Source organism: Podarcis erhardii (genome assembly GCF_964252035.2).
Source record: "Podarcis erhardii genome assembly, chromosome: 1".
NCBI classification, from domain to species: Eukaryota; Metazoa; Chordata; class Lepidosauria; order Squamata; family Lacertidae; genus Podarcis; species Podarcis erhardii.
Genome location: NC_138497.1, coordinates 79,396,581 through 79,416,127, shown reverse-complemented (window position 1 = coordinate 79,416,127; position 19,547 = coordinate 79,396,581). Strand labels below are relative to the sequence as shown.

The 19,547-nt window shown below is 37.7% G+C and overlaps 1 protein-coding gene across 1 annotated transcript in view; it reads left to right on the top strand.

The window, feature by feature from the left end:
- Window positions 1-19,061, top strand: part of CHKA (choline kinase alpha) — a 28,304-nt gene extending 9,243 nt beyond the window's left edge. The window contains exons 3-12 of the mRNA XM_081878599.1: window positions 7,929-7,982; window positions 10,174-10,287; window positions 10,821-10,954; window positions 11,444-11,548; window positions 12,570-12,628; window positions 13,076-13,163; window positions 14,426-14,534; window positions 15,682-15,788; window positions 16,868-16,949; window positions 17,897-19,061. Coding sequence (XP_081734725.1) covers window positions 7,929-7,982; window positions 10,174-10,287; window positions 10,821-10,954; window positions 11,444-11,548; window positions 12,570-12,628; window positions 13,076-13,163; window positions 14,426-14,534; window positions 15,682-15,788; window positions 16,868-16,949; window positions 17,897-17,956 — 912 coding nt within the window. The 3' untranslated portion in view covers window positions 17,957-19,061. The remainder of the gene's footprint in view (window positions 1-7,928; window positions 7,983-10,173; window positions 10,288-10,820; window positions 10,955-11,443; window positions 11,549-12,569; window positions 12,629-13,075; window positions 13,164-14,425; window positions 14,535-15,681; window positions 15,789-16,867; window positions 16,950-17,896) is intronic.
- Window positions 19,062-19,547: the final 486 nt, after the last annotated feature.

Below are 19,547 nucleotides of genomic sequence, written 5' to 3'. Positions count from 1 at the left end.
TATAGTTTTTTTTTAGTTAGTTTTGCACTGTCTTGTCAGTATGCATGCGGACGTTTCCTGGAGTTTTACTGTTCAGAAAAATTGTCACTTATTACCCTCTTTGTGCTTTGCAGACTTAAACTGAGAAACAACATTCATGGTAAATCTGATATCTGTCTAGAATTTCGTTGAATCATTAACTACAAGCATATAGCAGCTTCAAGTCTTTCCCCAAAATTCCTTCCAGGAAACATGTACCAAGCTTTTACTGTCAGTAATCTAACAGCATTTGGTAGAAGCACTTCATTTTCCCTTTTCCCATTTTGTTGCTTCCAAGTGCATTGCTCTGGATGCATGCAGATGGAAATTGAAAATTGAGGCCATGATCAATTTACTGGTGCCGTACCTATGGACAAAGGATTCCCATAGATCCAATAGTGCTCCTCTTTATTTATGTCAGGGTTTTACGTTATGCTTCAGCCACATTTCCGGCATGATTCACAATATATAAATGACAGGATAAAAATACAAAACCCAGAATTGTGATATGCATAGCTGCAACTAAAAGCAATTGAACTTAAAACATGGGAGAATACATGTCTGTGCTTGGTGCTGAAAGAAATAACATTGTGTGCATCAGACAAGCTTCCCTGGAAAGGGAATTCTACATACAACACCAAGTAGGCAGTTTCTTTAGTTGCCATCCACTTGTTTCTGATGATAAGGATGCCTGGAGGAGTACCTCCAGAGATGACCTCCAATAATGGACACGCTGACATGGAGGTGGGCCTTACTTCTGGTACCCAAGTCTCAAGCTATGTAAGCCTTTAAAGGTAAGCATCAGCACTTTGAATTGTACTTGGAAATGGACTAGAAACCAGTATTCTTTAATTACCTGTGAGGATAGATCCCAGTTAATAGGAATATTTTGAGGCAGTTGCAGATTCCAAGCAATCTTCAAAGGGAGGCACACATACAGTTCATTACAATAGCTCAGGGATGGCAAATTAGATCTAGCCCGCTTGTCAGTGGGAATAATTGGGAGTCTAATCAAAGTGTGTTTCTGATTCTTCCTTTCTAGCCCTGGCTGGACTGCAATTAATGCTTCAGTTGCAAAAATGGGAGGCTTGCTCAGCTTTCCCTAATGAAAATAGGTCTTCTGTTTGGCAACAAAAACAAGTCCAGCTTGGGGCAGGAGTTGAGTGCAGTTAGGAGCTCCCAAGTGGAATCAATCCCACAGAGCTTTTATTTTGCACCAAATTTAAAAGGTGCTGAATGAAGGCCTTGCTTGAAGAGGAGCAGTTAGGAGTGCACTATAACACTCCTGATTGTTGTTTCGCAGCTGTGGCTGTATCAGCTGTACACCTGACGTCACAGGTTGTTGGTGGGTTGGAGTTTTCCAAGCTATATTAGTTTTCCAAGCTAATCCTAGAGGTTACCAGGGTATGGTCATGCTATTCCTGTCTAGAATGAGACTGCAGCTGCCATAACAGTCTTAAGTAGATGAAAAACACTTTGTGTCTCAGAAGCTACCTGAGCCATGTGACGTAAGTGGATCTAGGAGCACCTCTTGGACTTCTCTGTTGAATCCTTGACTTCTCTGTGTGGGAATCCTTCACACACAGGTACTGCACCAGCAGTGGACTGAATCATGCCACATATTTTTATGTAATGGTTGTGTTTAGCCACAGAATTTACACACAAAAATGCAAGTCTGTTTATTTCTTTTAGACATACGATTCACTGTGGCATGTCTGGCAAGAGTTGTAATGTGCCTCTGAGTAAGTTTTCCATTGAGCAGGAAATGGCCTTAGGTCCTAGGTATAGATCTTGGTAGGTCTGTATTAAAACAATATGTCCATGTAGACATTGACATACTCCTGAATTTCCATTTGTGAAATGAACACACGTACAAGATTGTTGTCACTTCTGTGTTTTACACACAACACATTATTTAGAAAACGACCAAGCAATTTAGATTTAACGTATCCTGAATTGCTTTCTGACCAGCTATTTTGAATCTAGATTTATCAACAACTGTGCATTAAAGCAGTTAATGATGTAGTAATCTTGCTAGAGAGTGTTGAACTCATTGGCAAAATACAGGTAATCTGTGACTAGTAAAAGGAAGATTTTCTCCTTGCACTCTCCAAGGGTGGCAAAATGAGTTCTGCTGTAACACTGAATAGCTGATGCATTATGGATAAAGGGATAAAGAAAATGCATTCACATATCCAAATGATTATAGCAGTGGGGTAGAGTTCCCACTCCTATGGAGCTTCCTCCTTGTAAACATATGCTTAGCCCCCAAAGTATCTCCACTTGCTTGTACTCCATGTTATAAAACTGATATACATGCTATTTCCATATATTGAATTGAAGTGTTCTGCATGCCTTCATATAACTGAGAACAATGAGATTACTGGGGCATCAGTTGGTGCTTGTAAGTATGAAGCTCGGATTGTGTATTGCAGTATACAAAATACTTGGATTGGAAATATGTAAGCAAGTTACTGCTGCAATGTCTTTCTCTGGTCCATCTTAGCAATGTATTGCAAAGAAACAGTGGCTTGAACCATTGGCACTAGAACTATCAATTAAACTAACAGTCCAGCGATAGTTACACTGAATGTTTTATTTTAACAAATCATTTAAGCCACACCCCTGGCTTTATAAAATCTTCAATGTATGAGCTGATTGCATATTATAAGTAACCTTTATTTGTACAGGCTGCCTGTACAAAGTAGTTTGTAGAAATTAGGGCATCAGTGATTTGCTAATGTTTTCATCTGAAAAAAATAAGGCAGCGTTTTCAGGATCTCAGTAGTAATTTCCATCATATCTGTTGTAATCATAGTACTCTGAAGAAATTTTCCTATGAATATCCAAGTTTGGAGAATCCTAAACCAGAACATGGGCACATACTGCTTTCCCTCAATACCCACTTTTTAAACAAAACCTTCTGTGTCCTTATATGAAGAAAATAGCACTGGAGCTCAGACTTTTTCTCCAAGATCTAGTTTGGCCAATTATTTGAGTGTTAATATCCTAACCTTTTTTGTCTTGGTATTTAAGATCTTTTGAGATTTCTAACTTCCTTTATTTCCATAGTGGCAGTGAAATGACTGCTCTTGTTGGTGCAGTTCACTAAGGGTTAAGTAAGCAGAGACAGTCCCAAGGTAAAACTTTCAGATTATATTGAGGGTTTCAGTATAAGCATTTGTCTTTTCCAGATCAATCTTCAATGCATAAGCAAACTGATTGTGCTATAGTTTTAGATCTTCATCTGAGATCTTAAGGAACTTCCTTGTACCAAACAGGAATAAATTAGAAGAAAAAGAATTTCAGTGATGCTGATATTTTTAAAAGTTCCAGGGATGCTGGTTTTAAATACTGATGCACATACGTATAATTTTCTTGCACTATTACTTACCCTCAATATCCATCTGTATGGCTTAAGACAGAAATATAGCTACCAACAATTCCAACCAGCATTAGCAATCATCGGAGTGATAAGAGTTGTAGTCTAACAACATCTGGAGGGCCATGTCTTCCCCATCACTAGTTGAAACAGATGACATTTTGATTATAACTTAATTCTTCTTTGTTTATGCCTGCATGCAGAAAATAATAGTATCATTATCAAATACACATGTAATCTGAGGTTCAAAGTTTTGCCCCGCCCCACCATTCGTTGAAAAATTTACCATAGAAAACCAGTCCAGTAAATTTCAACTAAATCCTTCTTTAAAAACAAACACTATTATTTACAAGCTAACAATGACTCCAGTTTGCTTGTCACATAAATTCTGGAAGACACAAATGTCAGTACATACTGTTCAATATAAATTGTTTCAGGTTGGCTAAATTTACCATGCAAAAATTGCATGGGGCCTCCCTTAGTTATAGCTGTTATTTTAAGCCACATTTTATGCATGCATGATATGAAGGCAGGAAGTGAGCTTAGTTGGGTTAATTGTGTAAAACGTGAAAGCCTGGTTGAGATTACTATAGTCTCTGATCACATAGGTGAGCTACTTTTTAAACAAGCTGAATATTTGTGCTTTTGTGGAATTGCTATTCTAATTAAACATTGGTGTGTTTGAAAGGCAAATGCACATGCTATATCTAGGATTCCCCTCCAAAAATCTGAAAGGATGTCTTAATAGCAGCAGTTCAATCTTGTTACTTACACACACACGGAAACTAGAGTAGTTGTTGACACCAGTGCTTAGCTTTAAAAGGATTCATTTTTAGAAATGATTTCTTTGTAACAAAGAAACTAATGTTGGTCCAACAAAGCAATTTGAATTTGGAGTTCAAATACAAGTTCTTGCTTCTGTACACTGACACAAGCTACTTTGCAGAATTGTTCATTGTTTCAAAGTAGTACTTAATACCCATATATCCCAATTAAAGGAAGAGCTGGCGATAAGGGCCCATGCCCTATTTTTGATGGCCAGGTATAAAACTTGGTTTTGATATTACTAACTGTAAAATCACAATATTTCATAATAAAGGAAGCATTTAAGACTACTTAATCTTCCTATAGTCTATCATTCACAGTCATTTTGAGAAGAAGGTTGTGAGTACTGACTGCAATTCTGTGGTATTGTATACCTACTTTTTCTGCTTGTAACTAAACATATAGAATTCTGCAATTGTAAAACTCCTTTACTGATGTGATTCTTGCTCTTAATGTCTTGTAGCAAGCAATAACCACAAATGCCTCTTAGTGGCAGATAATTTGATAGCTGCACTCCTGTTAAGGGGACACTTATTTTGTTGGGTGGCATTAAGGGTCTTCTGGGGGTGATGTACCATTTTAGTTGTATGTGCATGTGTTCTCTGCTGCAGGCTTGTCCATGCGATCGTGCCTAGAGCACTCTGGTTTCCAGGTGACAGACACGATTCACGGTATAGTATGAGATCTCTGAAGTTGGAGCATTCTCTACGGGTTTCATTTCTTTATGACTCAGAGTGTGAAGTTATCATGAAAATGCTTGCCTTATTCACATTTTTATAATGTCCAAACTGTTGAGAACTGACTACCAAAATAGTGCATTAAACACCCCACCTTCCTTTTGCTCCTTTTAAAGAATGGTAACTTGATCAGAAGTAAAAAGGATTAGGGATGTTCTTGGTGTTAGTAGGACTGTTGTAATAACATCTCTTATTCTTTCTGCTTTTAGCATATTTTATTAAAAATAGTTGACACCACCTGTTTTGATGTTTCTCAGTCTTGAGAAACCTCCCTCTGTAGTCTCAACGTTGCAACTTTTGTACTTATATTTTAAGCCTGGAATACAATTGGGTACAAAACTACCAGAGATAAGTAATTTCATATTGTAAAGGTTAGGTGCATGGCCTGCAGAACTGGTCAGGATGATAAATAATGCCAAACTCTTGCTAGGTTTTATGATGGCAGAGGAATTGCCACTCTGTCATTTTATTACTAAAGTCTGTATTTGGGTATTGACATAGTAAAACTGAACCTTAGTTTTCCAGGCTGCATTTCAGTTTATACTGGTAGCTTTTCTAGTGCTAAACGTCAGAACTTATTGTTATTACATGACAACCCAGTACAAATATGACCAGCTTCATATTTTGGATGTCCTGTCTCCTCAACTTGATTCATATTCTCATGGAATTACATTCTCGCCTCTCATCTGTTATATATAAATAGAAACTGTGAAAATCAAAACATAATGTTCAGCCTAAAGTGCAATAATGTATGATAATCAGTATTACTAGTTAAATTTTGCTGTTAAATTAGCCTTGCACCCTATTTTCATTTTTAAAAAATCAAATTGTACTACAAAAGAAAGTTTGGGCCACAACAGTGAAAATGGTATCCCCATCACTTCAATTTTATATGGAAGATCTGCACAATAGCAGTTTGTGCATTTTATAGTATTAAATTGGAAAATGACTACATTATTCTCTAGTCTCTTACTTCATCAGACTACTATGGCCTTGAGAGACAGAGGTGGTAGCATCTCTTCATGTTTAAGAGACCAACTAGCTTATTCTATTAAGCAGGTCTTGCCAACAAGCAGGAAGGAGTTTGACAGCATGATTACACAAAGATGATGTATTAGATGCCTGCTCATCTCAAGCCTCTGCAGGATATCAAACAGCTACAACAGCCTTTTCCTGCAACACAATCCTGTTAGCTTAGTTTTTGGTAGAAGCTGTACAATAGGTTTCCTGTTATCTCCTTGGAAATTGGCCATTGTCCACACAATAAGAGTCCTGTTTTAAGAATCTACTGGGTCACTATCTAAACAGGTATCTGGAATGTGGGCAAATTAGTCTGGTGGTTTTTGCTTCAAAGTTCATGAAGCAAATGCCTGAATATACTTTTAGCTTTAATGCTTTCCAGGCCCACTCTTTTTTTGGTTGATGCAGTCAAGTGTAGTATAGAATTCATTAATGATGATATTTGGATATCATATCCATAACATTTTCTTTCACTTCAAGCTAACAAACCAATTTGGACAACTGAGTTTTTTAGCGAAGTGTTTGAAGAGTACTAATGAAAAAATACCGACCAGTCTTTTCAGTGTGTAATCCAAGTACGTTAGGTGGGTACTTTCTATGATCCTGGGAAAAACCTCTCTAATCCAATTTGCTTCTGATAGATTATACCATCACAGGGGAGCATCAAGCAGTAACTACTTCTGGGTGATAAGCAGCTTTGACTGCTATTCAAGAAGTAGTCAAGGAGAAAATGGGGGCACTGAAACATTATTTGTATAACATTGCTATTTTAATATGCAGTTGTAAACTTGCCCTTGTGAATATTCAAGATATGTGTGTTCATTGAAAGGGATGTAGTTTTACTGTAGCATATACTTATTCTTTTTAATTATAGCATTCTAATGGAAATAATTATTATTTATGGAAAGCCATTTATTTCAAGTTGGAGCAAGGCAGCTGTGAGAAATTCATAGGCCTTTAAACAATTGGTATTGGTTATTTGTCCATTTGGTTCTTGGTTAAGGAATATTCGAGCAGAAAAAGTATCCTCAGTTCCATTGTCCTCATTTAATTTTAATAATTTTAATTGAAGGCTTCCTTTAGGAGCCTCTAAAGTAGCGTTGCAGATTTGCATCATTAGTAGCCATAGTAAACTACTGCTTAAAGGAACTGCAAAGTGGAATAGGCCTTATAGCTTTGAAGTTCTTAATGAACAACAAAGATTTTATTTCTGCAATTATAGTAAAAGCATGTGCCATTGAGTCCAGAAGCTAAAGCACAACTTGGGACCTTAGAAAAAGCTTTGCGATAGGTCAGAACAAGCACGCTTCAGTTCACTAGGTCTGGAACTGAAAATTGCTTTGCTTGCTTATATTGCTTTGAGAAATGATGTAAGATTATATCTAAAATGCCTTAAATATTGTTGTTACTTTACAGTAGAAAAGAGATCTGTCAACAAGTTGTAACTGGGATAAGTGAGTGCCTCCTTTATGTGTAAAACTAGATAAAGTATTATGTTTAAATAGTTTGTGAATATTGCTATATTTCCTTTAACTTGTTTCCACTGTTCTACTGGCTTGCTAGCTTGCATCTTTGTTGCAAAACTGAGTTTATAGTAAAGCTTCACTTGGTCCTTCCATATTTGGATGCTTCTGTGTACGGTACTAGGAATTTTGGGCTCCCAGCTGCTGTAGCCATACAGAAGACCACATCTCGTGCTAGTGGTCTTGTATGTTTTGTCTCTATAGGCAAGCTGATATATTAGGTTTCAATGGCACATCCTTTTTTTAAGTATCTAGAGTGATGTCTCGTGTGGAGTTGCATTTCTCAGCCTAATACTCGGTCAGATGAATATCAAGTAAATAGCTGTAAGACTTTCCGAACCCTCCTAATTGTGATGGCTGCAACTTATTGCTTATGTTGATTTTCAACATCTCATTGTAAATGTTGACTTTTCTCATTCATAGAGGTCCTGTAATAAAGGAGGATCTGGACAGGCTCAGAAAGAAAATGATTTACAAGTAAGTATTATCTTTTTTTTGTTACCATATCAGGCTGCTGCTATAAAGTGCAATATGTATTTGCTTTTTTATACTCTTAGATCTGTTTTTTTTAAACCAATTTGCTCATGTCCAGGTCCTGTTTGTTTGCTCCAGTGTTTCAAAAACAGTGCTTTCCCCACCTGTCTTTGGGTTCTTACGTTCTGTAATTCTAGTCTAGAGGGGTCTGCATGGTTCCCCTGCATAAAATAGTTTTCAGTAGCAAATACGTGACACACATGACTGATATTACAGTTTGTAAACAGATTTGAAGTGTAACATTTCATCCTATGGGTTCATACAATTTATTCGCTTTAAGCGTTGTTAACAGTAAAGCATGCAAAACTTCTGAGGTGACCTAGGCTATTCTTCTGTCCTGTCACATTGTGTAACCCTGCAGCTGTGTTTGTATATAATTATGTAGTACCGTAATTCACACTGCAAGGTACAGCAGTTCTTCATAAGCAAATCCGTTTAAGAAAAAAGGTTGCAATCCAGCACAGACCTGCTGCAGAGAAAGCACTGCAGCCTACCAAAATGTCCCCCATAAGCAAATTACTCATAGGGGGAGACCTTTGAGGAATAAGAATGCATCTTAAAATAACTACTTAAACATGGATCCTATCTCTGAATCCTGAGTCTACATTTTTGTAAATGCCTAACTAAAACTCTGAAGGATTAACCTTGAAAGTCTCCATTTGAATTAGTCCAATAATTTTGAAGTTAAAAATTAACACCATTCATTGCCTAAAGCTTATTCTCAAATTGCTTTCAAGAGTTCTTTGAGTAAATCATTGGTAATTATAAAAGCCTTTATTTCTAAAGGTGCAATGAATCATTCATAAGATAAAGACAAAACTGAATTGACACTAGTGTATTTTTACTGAAGTACATCTGAACTAAACAATTAGATCTTTGATCCAAAGTATATGGCAGTACTTTCTAGTATGCCTCTTTGAACTAGCAAACTTATGCAGACTACAAACATCATTTCTAGAATCACTCAATGAATCACATCAGCATTCTGCTTAAAAGACGGTCAGTAGAACAGTATATATTGGTATTTAGTGTAGTGGAATGTGTGCTGTAGGTCTACTTTGTATAAAACTGGCTACCATACATTGGATTGGAATTAATATGGTATCCCAAATCTAATGTAATCACTAGTTTTAGAACTGCAAAGGTAATAGCAAAATCAAGGATAATTTTTAACCAACCTCATAACTTAAATTGTTGTATTTTATTTTTATATTCAGTGCAAAAAATAATCAGTACCCAACACAAACAGTTAAATATTTAGAATTCCATGTCTTCATTGACTATATATTGTGAAGGATGAAAACAGCTGTCTTCTGTTAGTAATAAATTACAGTTTAAGAAATTAATACAGATACAGATTTTGATAGTTTTGGTTAAGGAGGAAAGTATTCAGTGTAGATGGCCTGACTGAACAGAATAAGATTCTTAATCAGCTGGTGCTGTTCAGGTCCAATAAAAAATTGGGGGGGGGGACTTCCTCTTGAGCAGTTGTGAGCAGCCTCTGGCCTATGAGCCAGATTACCTTGCCAAAGGTCCATATTTAGCTTGCAAGGTTGTTTCCTCCCCATTCTTGCCCACCTGGCAGCAGATGCAACATCAGGTGTAGGGCAGTAAAAGATGCAGCTGCAAATGAATAATGGGGTATCTTAAAAGTGTGCTCCTGGTTTGTTTCTTTTCCAGCTGGATTTGTGCTATGGTCTTATGGCTGGTGAAAGTAGTAGTCTAAACATCTGGAAAACACTAGATTGGTGAATGCTTAGACAAACATAAAGAGGCGTATTAACTCTCATAACAAGGAACTTTTGTTTGTAAACGCAAATGGTACTCATTTATTATTTTTTAAGCCACTTGTTCTCATTCTTAGACTGGAAGCTAGTATTACAACCCACCCAGTTGGTCAACAGGTAGCCAGTAATAAATTCTAATACTCTGATAGCATAATCTAAGTCTTACACACTTTTTATTGCACGTTTTGCAATGCTGTAATTTGAATACTACAATATTCTGTATCCGATTCTATATCTGAATCTAACTGATAGTTGTAAATTTCTTTTTGTTAATCTCCTCAACTGTATCTCCCTTCATAATATATATATTATATAAGTACCTGTTTCAGTTACTTTGTTTTCTTTAGGGTGCAGAAGCTGTGGTTCTGGAGAGTGTTATGTTTGCCATTCTTGCAGAGAGAGCTCTTGGACCAAAGCTCTATGGAATCTTTCCACAAGGCCGGCTGGAGGAATTCATTCCTGTGAGTGCCAACTATTAGTATGTGGTAGTTGTAACTGAATAGGACTGTGTCCTTCCTTGTGTGCTAGCAAAGATAAATGTGAGATATCTGCTAGTGTGTAGCTTTCTGTAGTTTGATTTGTCATAAGGAGAATGGAAGCTGCTGTCTCAGTTTTTGGATTTAACTCCTTATAGCTCTTAATTAAATGGAGCAGAGTGTACTGTACCCTACTCCAGTGTTTCCCAACCTTGGGTCTCCAGCTGTTTTTGGACTACAACTCCCATCACCCCTAGCTGGCAAGACCAGTGGTGAGGGATGATGGGAACAGTAGTCCAAAAACAGCTGGAGACCCAAGGTTGGGAAACACTGCCCTACTCAGTAGTAGAGGAACCTGTGGTAAACTATAGCAGTGGGAAACTAAAGTGCACCCCACTCACTTCCTAGGTTCCTTATATTTGTTTTTCATTCAGGTTGGCTGTTTCAACAATAAAGTTGATATTGAAATTTCCAATGCTTGTATTCCTCCTAATTAATATCCATGCTATATGTTTCAGAGCAGGAAGTTGGATACGGATGAACTGGGCTTGCCTGATATATCAGCAGAAATAGCTGAGAAAATGGCTAGGTTTCATGGTATGAAAATGCCATTTAATAAAGAACCAAAGTGGCTCTTTGGAACCATGGAGAAGTAAGCAATTGTAATTTTATTGTCTATCATGTTAGATAACTAAGAGATTATTTATTTTAATAATAAAATAAAAATAAAAATTGTTATATTACATTATTAAATTTGTATACCGCTGTATACCTGTAGATCTTAGGGTGGCTACAACATAAAATCACAACATAAAAACACTGTATATGTGTATATATAACCCCACACATGTTAAAAAGGGCATTAGATGTTGATCAGCCAAAGGCCTGGTTAAATAGGAACGTTTTTGCCTGGTGCCTAAAGGTGTATAATGAAGTTTAATGCCACTTATTTCAGCTCAAAGGAGGGGTTTATTGGAAGCTTGCCTCCTTTTTTATGGTGTGGAAGGTATCTTTCCTTGGGCTAATTTGCGGTTGCCAGAAAGTCCTTTATAATTTTTATTATACAATTACTTTGTGATGGTTATGGGGAGAGGTGGGGGAACTGTAGAAATACTAACTGTTCAACAAAATCTTTGTGCAGGTACTTAAACCAAGTGATGAGAATCAAGTTTACCAGAGAGTCACGTGTTAGAAAACTGAACAAGATCCTCAGTTACAACCTGCCTCAAGAAATGAAAAATCTACGGTAACGTTCTAACTCTTGACAATTTTCATTTGCTTTACAACTCTCAAGTGACGGCAGACATTTTCAGTCAAACATAACGTTAACTAAAGAAACGAGCAAACGCTTCCTTGACTTGCATTTTATTATTGTCAGTGGATATTCCTAAACATCTAAGTATATAATTACATTGTAGCCGATTCAGACAACAGTGTTTTGATTGCTTAGCTTGGAAGTTTCCTTTTTAGTGCACCACACAATGAAATTCCAATATAGTCAAATGGTCTAGCGTTCATTGGGTCTCTGCACAATGTTTCAGCAAGTTAGGTCACTTCTGCAGAGTGTTGTCCATTGCAACTTGGATCCATAGAGATAGTCAAGGTAATTTGGGTTCCATACTGTGGTATAGCAGAAGTCTTTAACCTAGTTCTCCAGTGAGTGAAATAAATGATTAGATGCTTTAGAAATGAAAGCTGCTGCTTCCTTGGAAATATTTTAACAAGAGACTCTTACCATGAATTATAATTTCAGCTTTGCTGTCCACACACAGGCAGCAAAGGAATCTCTAGTAGGTCTCTATGGCGGAATGTAGACTTGTTAAAAATAATAATTCTGGAGGCACTACGTGGTTCCCCTGCCCCACCATCCACAATAAGCATACTAAAGGGAGAAAAATAATTTGATACATTAGAATCTCTTAAGCCCTCCAGACAGACCATCACTGTTCCTAGAGTGGGGAAAAGGAAAGCCAGCAAGTGCCTAAATGCACTTATTTGCAGTGCTTTGCCTTTTACTTGGAGTAGGAGTAGATACAAGAAAAAGCAGCTTTAGTGGACACACAACTTGAGGAGTTTTGATTGAGAAGCGTTATAATGTCTGCTCCTGAGGTTCTTCAGTGGAGGTAGGCAGCAGAGAGCTGAAAAGTATTCTTATTTGCCATACACTTTCAACACACTTTTCTTGCTTGTCTTTTACTGCTTAAGTGAGGGAACAGTTGACATTAGAACTACTATTCAGTTTAGCTCTTTTTCTCTCTCTCTTCCAGGTCCTTGCTTGAAGCTACTTCATCTCCAGTTGTGTTTTGCCATAATGACTGCCAAGAAGGTACCATAACACTGTTGCATTATTTTAAAAAATGTAATAACTTTGCTCGAATGTTGGTCTGTTACAAATTAAAGTCATTAGTTTGAGATAAATACCATATCATAATTGAAGGAATATTCTGTTTAGAATCTAGAACTGGTTTTTACTGCGGAAAGGTCTTAAGGCTGGAGCGAAACAGGCTAAGTAGTGATGCAAACCATGTTGTATCTTCATTTGTTGCAGGTTACAGTGAAGAATAATCTGGGCTGTATTAAAGCAAATCAACTTTGTACAGTAGCTCCTGCTTATATTGTATACTGTGATAAAATAATACAGCATGGACAGTGCTGTTCTACAGCAAGTTGCCAATATCCCATCACAAGAAATGGAACCTAAGTTGAATAGAAGTAGGGATAGGTTATTTCAGTCTTTCCCAGTGCTTATTACTTTATATCTCTCTTCTCCCAGGAAATATTTTGCTTCTTGAAGGTAGAGAGGATTCTGAGAAGCAAAAATTGATGCTTATTGACTTTGAGTACAGCAGCTACAATTATAGGTAAATGTTGGACCTTTGTATTTTTTCAAAAATGAAATTTCCATCTTAGTTTTCCAGCTTAGTTTTCCTCAACTGTATTTCTGTACTTAGCCTTTTATTGTTTTATTGAGATTTCCAGTGTTTCCCAAGTTTAATAAAATAACTTTGTGTTTGCATCTAATGCTTGAAAATTAGACTGCTTTGCTAAATACTGGAAGGATTTAGAAAGTTTTTGCTAGATATATTTTGATTGTGTTTATGCTAGACAGTAGCATTAAAAATTGCCTGTATGTACTCACTTTCAGTTAGTAAAATGTAGCTGCAGCATTTTGTTTTCTTCTAACATGCTGTCTCGACGGTACCTGGCTAACTTACTGGTGTTGTTACAAATGGAAATAACATCCACTGATAATGTTTATGGTAAAGCTCATGCTTTACATGTATAACATCCCCAGTTCACTTGTTTGTATTTTCAGTTAAAGCAGTTGTTTGTTGGTTAAATTTGTTTGTTGCTTTATCTTGCATAAGGCAACCCAAAGCCACTTAAATCCTCAACAGAGATACATTAAACCAAGAGGAAAAAGTAATATATTAAAAACATCCTCCTCACTTCTAAAAGGTCACAGATAGTTAATGACCAAAGACCTTGTTATAGAGGAAAGTTTTTGCCTGGAGCCTAAAGATATATAATGATGGTGCCAGCTGAATGTCCCAGGCATAACAGTTGAACAATAATGGTCTAGACTAATGTGATATTTGATGCTAAATGGCATCGTGTGTATGAGATGGTAGTGATAATTTTTCTGCCATTGTACTGTGATCTCCCTTCCCCAAACACATTGGGAACAATCAAATTGGTGGTAATAATGATGCTACTTGAATCCTGCTCCTAAAAAAAAAAAGTATAGCATATTACTGTGAATTCCCTATACAGTGAATTCTTAGTGAATGTCTGGTCTTTACCTCCTGCATAGCAGAGACATGCCTAAGCCTCATTCCAAAGTTTTCACTTTTGCCTGTGGTTGGAAGGTGGGATTCTTTAACATGTACCCACATTTACTGTGTAATCATATTTGCAAAAAAATAAGCTTCTAGGAGCAACCTGATCTCAGATATTGGATTGAAACTTGTTATTAATATATATGACATGGATTTCTATGTTTGTGGACCAGTAATAAGTAGCCATGAAATGTTAATTTGGGAACAAGCAATAGAATGTATTTTAGGGTGTTTTTTTGCAAAGCTTAAAAAATTCCTTATATTTTGAATATTCTTCACTCTAGAGGGTTTGACATTGGAAATCATTTCTGTGAATGGATGTATGACTATGTGTATGAAAAATACCCATTCTTTAAAGCGAACTTCCTGAAGTATCCCTCAAGGAAGCAACAGGTGAGCAGTAAAACAATTACCTTGAATTTTGAGGTCTTCTGGCTTCCAATTCCATTTCTAACTATCTGGATGTGAAAGGGATTTCATTTCAGAGCTTAGTCTGTGGGTGATTGTAGCCAGTGTTGAAGCCAATGTTGCACAAGCAGATTTCTAATCATACATCTGGACCCCCCCCCTTCCACTCCTGCTCCTTGCATGTCCCTCAAAGTCTGCTCTACAGCGCCACCCAACCCCAGGCAGGTTTTGAGGGGCATGCAAGGGTGAAGTCTTATTATGTAGCCAAAGTCCATTTCACTGACAGGCAAACATAATTTGCTGTATCTTCAGCTTTAACTTTACAACTTGTCATACTCAATTTTTTGACATTGTAAAATTTTGTAACATGACCTCAGTAGCAGCCGTTCATGTTGCCCCAGAGTAGTCCCAAAATCTCAAGTCCTCTGGAATAAAGTTTCTGAATTTCAGTGTTTGTTTGAAGAGCATCTAGAGTTGGAGGCAATGTTTATTACATACAGGATATCTTTTGTTAACTTCAGTACTCATGTCCCATTTTATACATGGCCAGTTAGTAATTGTTTTCATTATAACACTAAATCACATTTAGATTATTATTGTTAACATATTTTTCCATATATTATGACATTTTTTCTGGGGAAAAATCAGTGATAAATTTCTTACTTTAATAGGGGTCGTGTTATACACACAAAAAAAAGGTAATTAAATTTCCACACCACCCTTCAAGGATCACAGCTTGGTTTACAGTATAACACAAAAATACATAATGTAGTAAGAAACGAAAACAATAACCACTCCAGCATAAAGGCCATAGAGTATTTAGCCAAAGGCCTGGGAGAAAAGGTGTGTTTTTGCTTGGCGCCTAAAAATAATGTAACAAAGGCACCAGGTGAGCCTCTCTGGGATGAGCATCCCACAATCTTAAAGACTGAGCAACTTGTTTGGCCTCATGGAAATTTGTTAAAAGCAAAACTGGAATACAAAACTCTACTAGGACCAATAGTTAGCTAAAAACAAATGTGACTGCAGGTATAAAAACTTCTTTGGAACTGTGCCAGTGATTTAATAACTGAAAATACCTATTTGCCCAAATGACTGAGCCACTGTTCTGACTGCTTTCTGTGCTTTTCAGCTCCACTTCATCTCCAATTACCTAGTTGCATCTCAAAGTGGGTTTGAAAATCTGAGCAATGAAGATAAGTCCAAAATAGAAGAAGAAATGTTGGTTGAAGTAAACAGGTAACTTCATTCTGGATTTACTGTATGTGATCCTGTTGCTGAATCTTGCTTTCAGTGAAAATGTAAATTGTTCATGCTGTCTTCAGAAATCTTAGCAGTGTTTAATCTAGCCTGTGCTCTAAAATGGTTAATTTTCAGCACTGAACATTTAGAAGCTATATATCCTTAAAGTAGGACAAGTGGAGACCCATATGGAATATTACCCATAATCATTTGTCCTGACTGGTTGAGCTCATTTGCTTCCTGCTTTGAGAACAGCTGCTTCGGTTTCCTAGAACTGAAGCAGCGGGGGCATCCAGTGGTTAAAATCACAAAAAGCATTCACTCAGGGACATTTTTAGTTCTAAACAGCAATTCAAAGTATTGTTGTTGATCTTGAAAGCCCTAAATGATGGTTCTAGGATACCTTAGGGGCCATTTTCTCTCATTCCAGCCTTCCTGTGCCCTAAGAGGCCCTTCTGTGGAGAGGCTGAGGTAACATTGGTTGGCATGAGGGCTTTCTCAGTGACTGCACCCAGATTTTAGGGTACCTTTCCCCATGAGATCTATTTGGACATCCTGCTTTTTCAATGACTGGTTAAAAGTTCCCTGTCCTGGTAAGCATTTGTCTTGCTGGGCATGAGAGTTTTAGGGGACGGACCCTCACTTTTAGAACGTTTATCTGCTGAACCTGCATGGCAAATTCCTGCATTGCAGGGGGTTGGAAGAGATGACCCTTAGGATCCCTTCCAACTCTACCATTCTACGATTCTATGAACCTGATTTCTGTTTTTCATGCTTTTACTTTATTTTTATGACTGTGGTTTTAGCTGTTAGAAGCTGCCTTGAGTAGTGCATACGTTCTGGAAGGGTAGAGCATAAGCTTTCTACAATAAACAAATCACTCCGGAGGCAGAGTGAGAACACATCCAGAGTTGTCCTCTTTGAGAAGTTGCATTTCTTATGTATCCTGTATGGTTGAAATGAGCATGCTGTTGGTGTAACAAATCCTAGACTACTTCACTTTGGTTAAAAGAGGCAAGGGTGAATTTTACATTATATACTGGAACGTCTAAAAAAAATACATTGTGTCTTGACAGGTTTGCCCTTGCATCTCATTTCTTCTGGGGTCTGTGGTCCATTATACAGGCAAAGATATCATCTATTGAGTTTGGGTACATGGTAGGTCTTCAAACTTTAAATTCTTAATGCTCAGCAGTGTGATTACTATGTCCATGTAATCTAGATTACTCTACCTGATAATTATCCCCTACCAAGCCTATGTTTGTACATCATTCAGTCTAACTGCCAGCCAGCCAGGACTGATCTTTGTTGGTGCAATACTGGAGTAGGTAGTGTATACAAGACCTTAATGAAGGGGCAAGAACTTCCTCCACAAAAGAGCCACATTCCCTCAGGCGTAATGTGTCGGGGGCCGGAGGCAAAAGTGGGGAGGGCACAGGTGTGCATGCACGTAAACATGAATGGATTCAGGATGGTTGGATAGATAATACTTCCCCCCCTGTAATTTGTCTAGGGGGAGAGAGAGCTCCCATTTGTTCTAGTGGTAGTTTCCCCCCACTGTAAATTGCAGGTTTGGGGCGCCTGCTCTAGTTTTAAAGCCAGAGTGGAGAGAGAAAAATGTTAGTCTCCTGAATTTGCTGCATTTCTGAGCTGGCAAGGGAGACAGGCGTCTCTCCAGAGACAATCTGGAGGAGGATGGGAGGGAAGGTCTACCTGCCCAGATAAAAATATTCACTGGACCCAGAGGCTCACCATCCCTGCCTTTATGGATGCTGTTCTTAACACCCCAAAGAGCTGTCCATTGACATTACAGATGCCTTGCTTCAGTTATCTCATCAGTTTGATTTCTCCCATCTTATTGCTCTTTGACTTATTTTGAAAAATATGCCTGTAATATTCAGTGAGAAGACTTTGAGTGGAAATGTAAATGTAGTTATCCTTTGCCATCCATATTGTATCAGTAAAGATTTAACATATGTGACAGCTGCATTCAAGGCAGGTTTCTGGCATTTCATGTGAAATGTGATAGTTTGGCATTCTTTAATTGCTCTGGCATTAGGACAGAATACAAAATGGCTCAACAATAATACTTTTACGTCACTTAGGACTATGCACTCTCAAGATTTGATGCCTACTTCGACCAAAAGAGGAAGCTGAAAGTGTGAAGGTTGAAGACTGGACAATCTGTTTCTGTACTGTATAAGGAAGGCAGCTGGGCAGAAATTCCACTGTGCTTAGGCTACTGTAGTTGTAATGAAGGTTTTGCAAATTCCAACTACTCGGATGCAATGCTGAAGACTGCACAAAATGGCTAAGTTTACTTTTTTTTTTTTACAGTTTCATAAGTCCTTGGAACGAGAATTGACAGCTGAAGTATAATATAACAGTGCAATATCAAGCTTTTTAATCTAGAAGGTATTATGAGGGAAACCTTGAGTTTTAATGTGAACCATCCCATACTTCAAGAGTAAACAGTGTTAACTGTGGGTACCTATTTTAAGTAAGATATTTTTATCAAATTATCTTAATGCATTCTACATTTCTAGCATCAATGGGAAAACCACAATTCTGTTTAGGGGAAGTTGATATACTGTGAATTTTGGCTGAAAACCCATTTGAACAGAGGCTGTTCTTATGGGATAGGTCAAGCCATTCATCTCCAGAAAACTACTGGTGAACTAACACTAAAACATAATGGCTAAAAACCAACGAAAGGGTGCATTCTGGCTTCTATTTCCATGCAGACTAAGGTAGCTTTCACATTCTGATATCTCGGTAGAACAAGGTACAACAGCTGCATCTCCAACTGGAACGCACGAATTGCTGTCCGGTTAGCTCATTCCACATCTCTGACCAAGGATGTGCATTCACTGCCCAGCAACAGTCCTGCAGTATTGCATTGTTGTACAGGATGTTCCCTGCGCAGGCAGCACTGGGATGAGTGCCTTGAATTCCTCTACCTGCCCCTCTCTGGCTTGAGGGAGGAAGAGAGGGGCAAATGAGATGGGGAGCAAGCGAGGAACATTTGACCAATTGTGGCATGCTGGTGCCTTGTGGGGGCACACGGCTCCTTGTTTAAAACCCTGCTGCTTTCCCCATCAGATAAGTGGATGTTTCTTGTGCAGAAAAGACATTAAAATATATACGTGAACTTTACAATAAGTGTATGTTACTTTGAGAGCTTCTAGAAACATATCTTTTACCATCCTTATTTGACTTGTGCTTTCTGCTAACATGTATTGTACAAATAAACTTTTTTAAAGTCTCTAACCTTTTGCTCTCTTTGATTCTTACTATGCGGCTCATGTCATTTAAATTTTACCAAATTCTCTAAATGAAAGGTATTGTAAATATCGATATTGTAGCATGCCACAAATGAAAGCAAGCTTGAGGCTTTTATGGTGTTAAGTGTGAACTTGTAATAGCACAGAAATGAAAGATTCCTCATGGTGGGCTATGTTGATCTCAAGTCCTGTGTTGAATTCGAGCCAGATACAACCCAAAAGGTGGGAACTAAAATAATAATGCCTCTTAATAAGAAATAGCCAGGTGACAAAATGCAATGGTAAGAAGGTTCTGGTAGCTAGGAGGAAATGCAGCAATAAAGATGATTAATTGCTGGCCTTGTTGGGTTGCAGGAGGGATTGTGTTTCATACTTTAGCAGCATTCTCTATTTTCTGGAAGGATAAAATGATATACAGGATGCAAGTAAACCTGCATGGATCAGTAGGAAAATTCCATCATCCACTGTATTC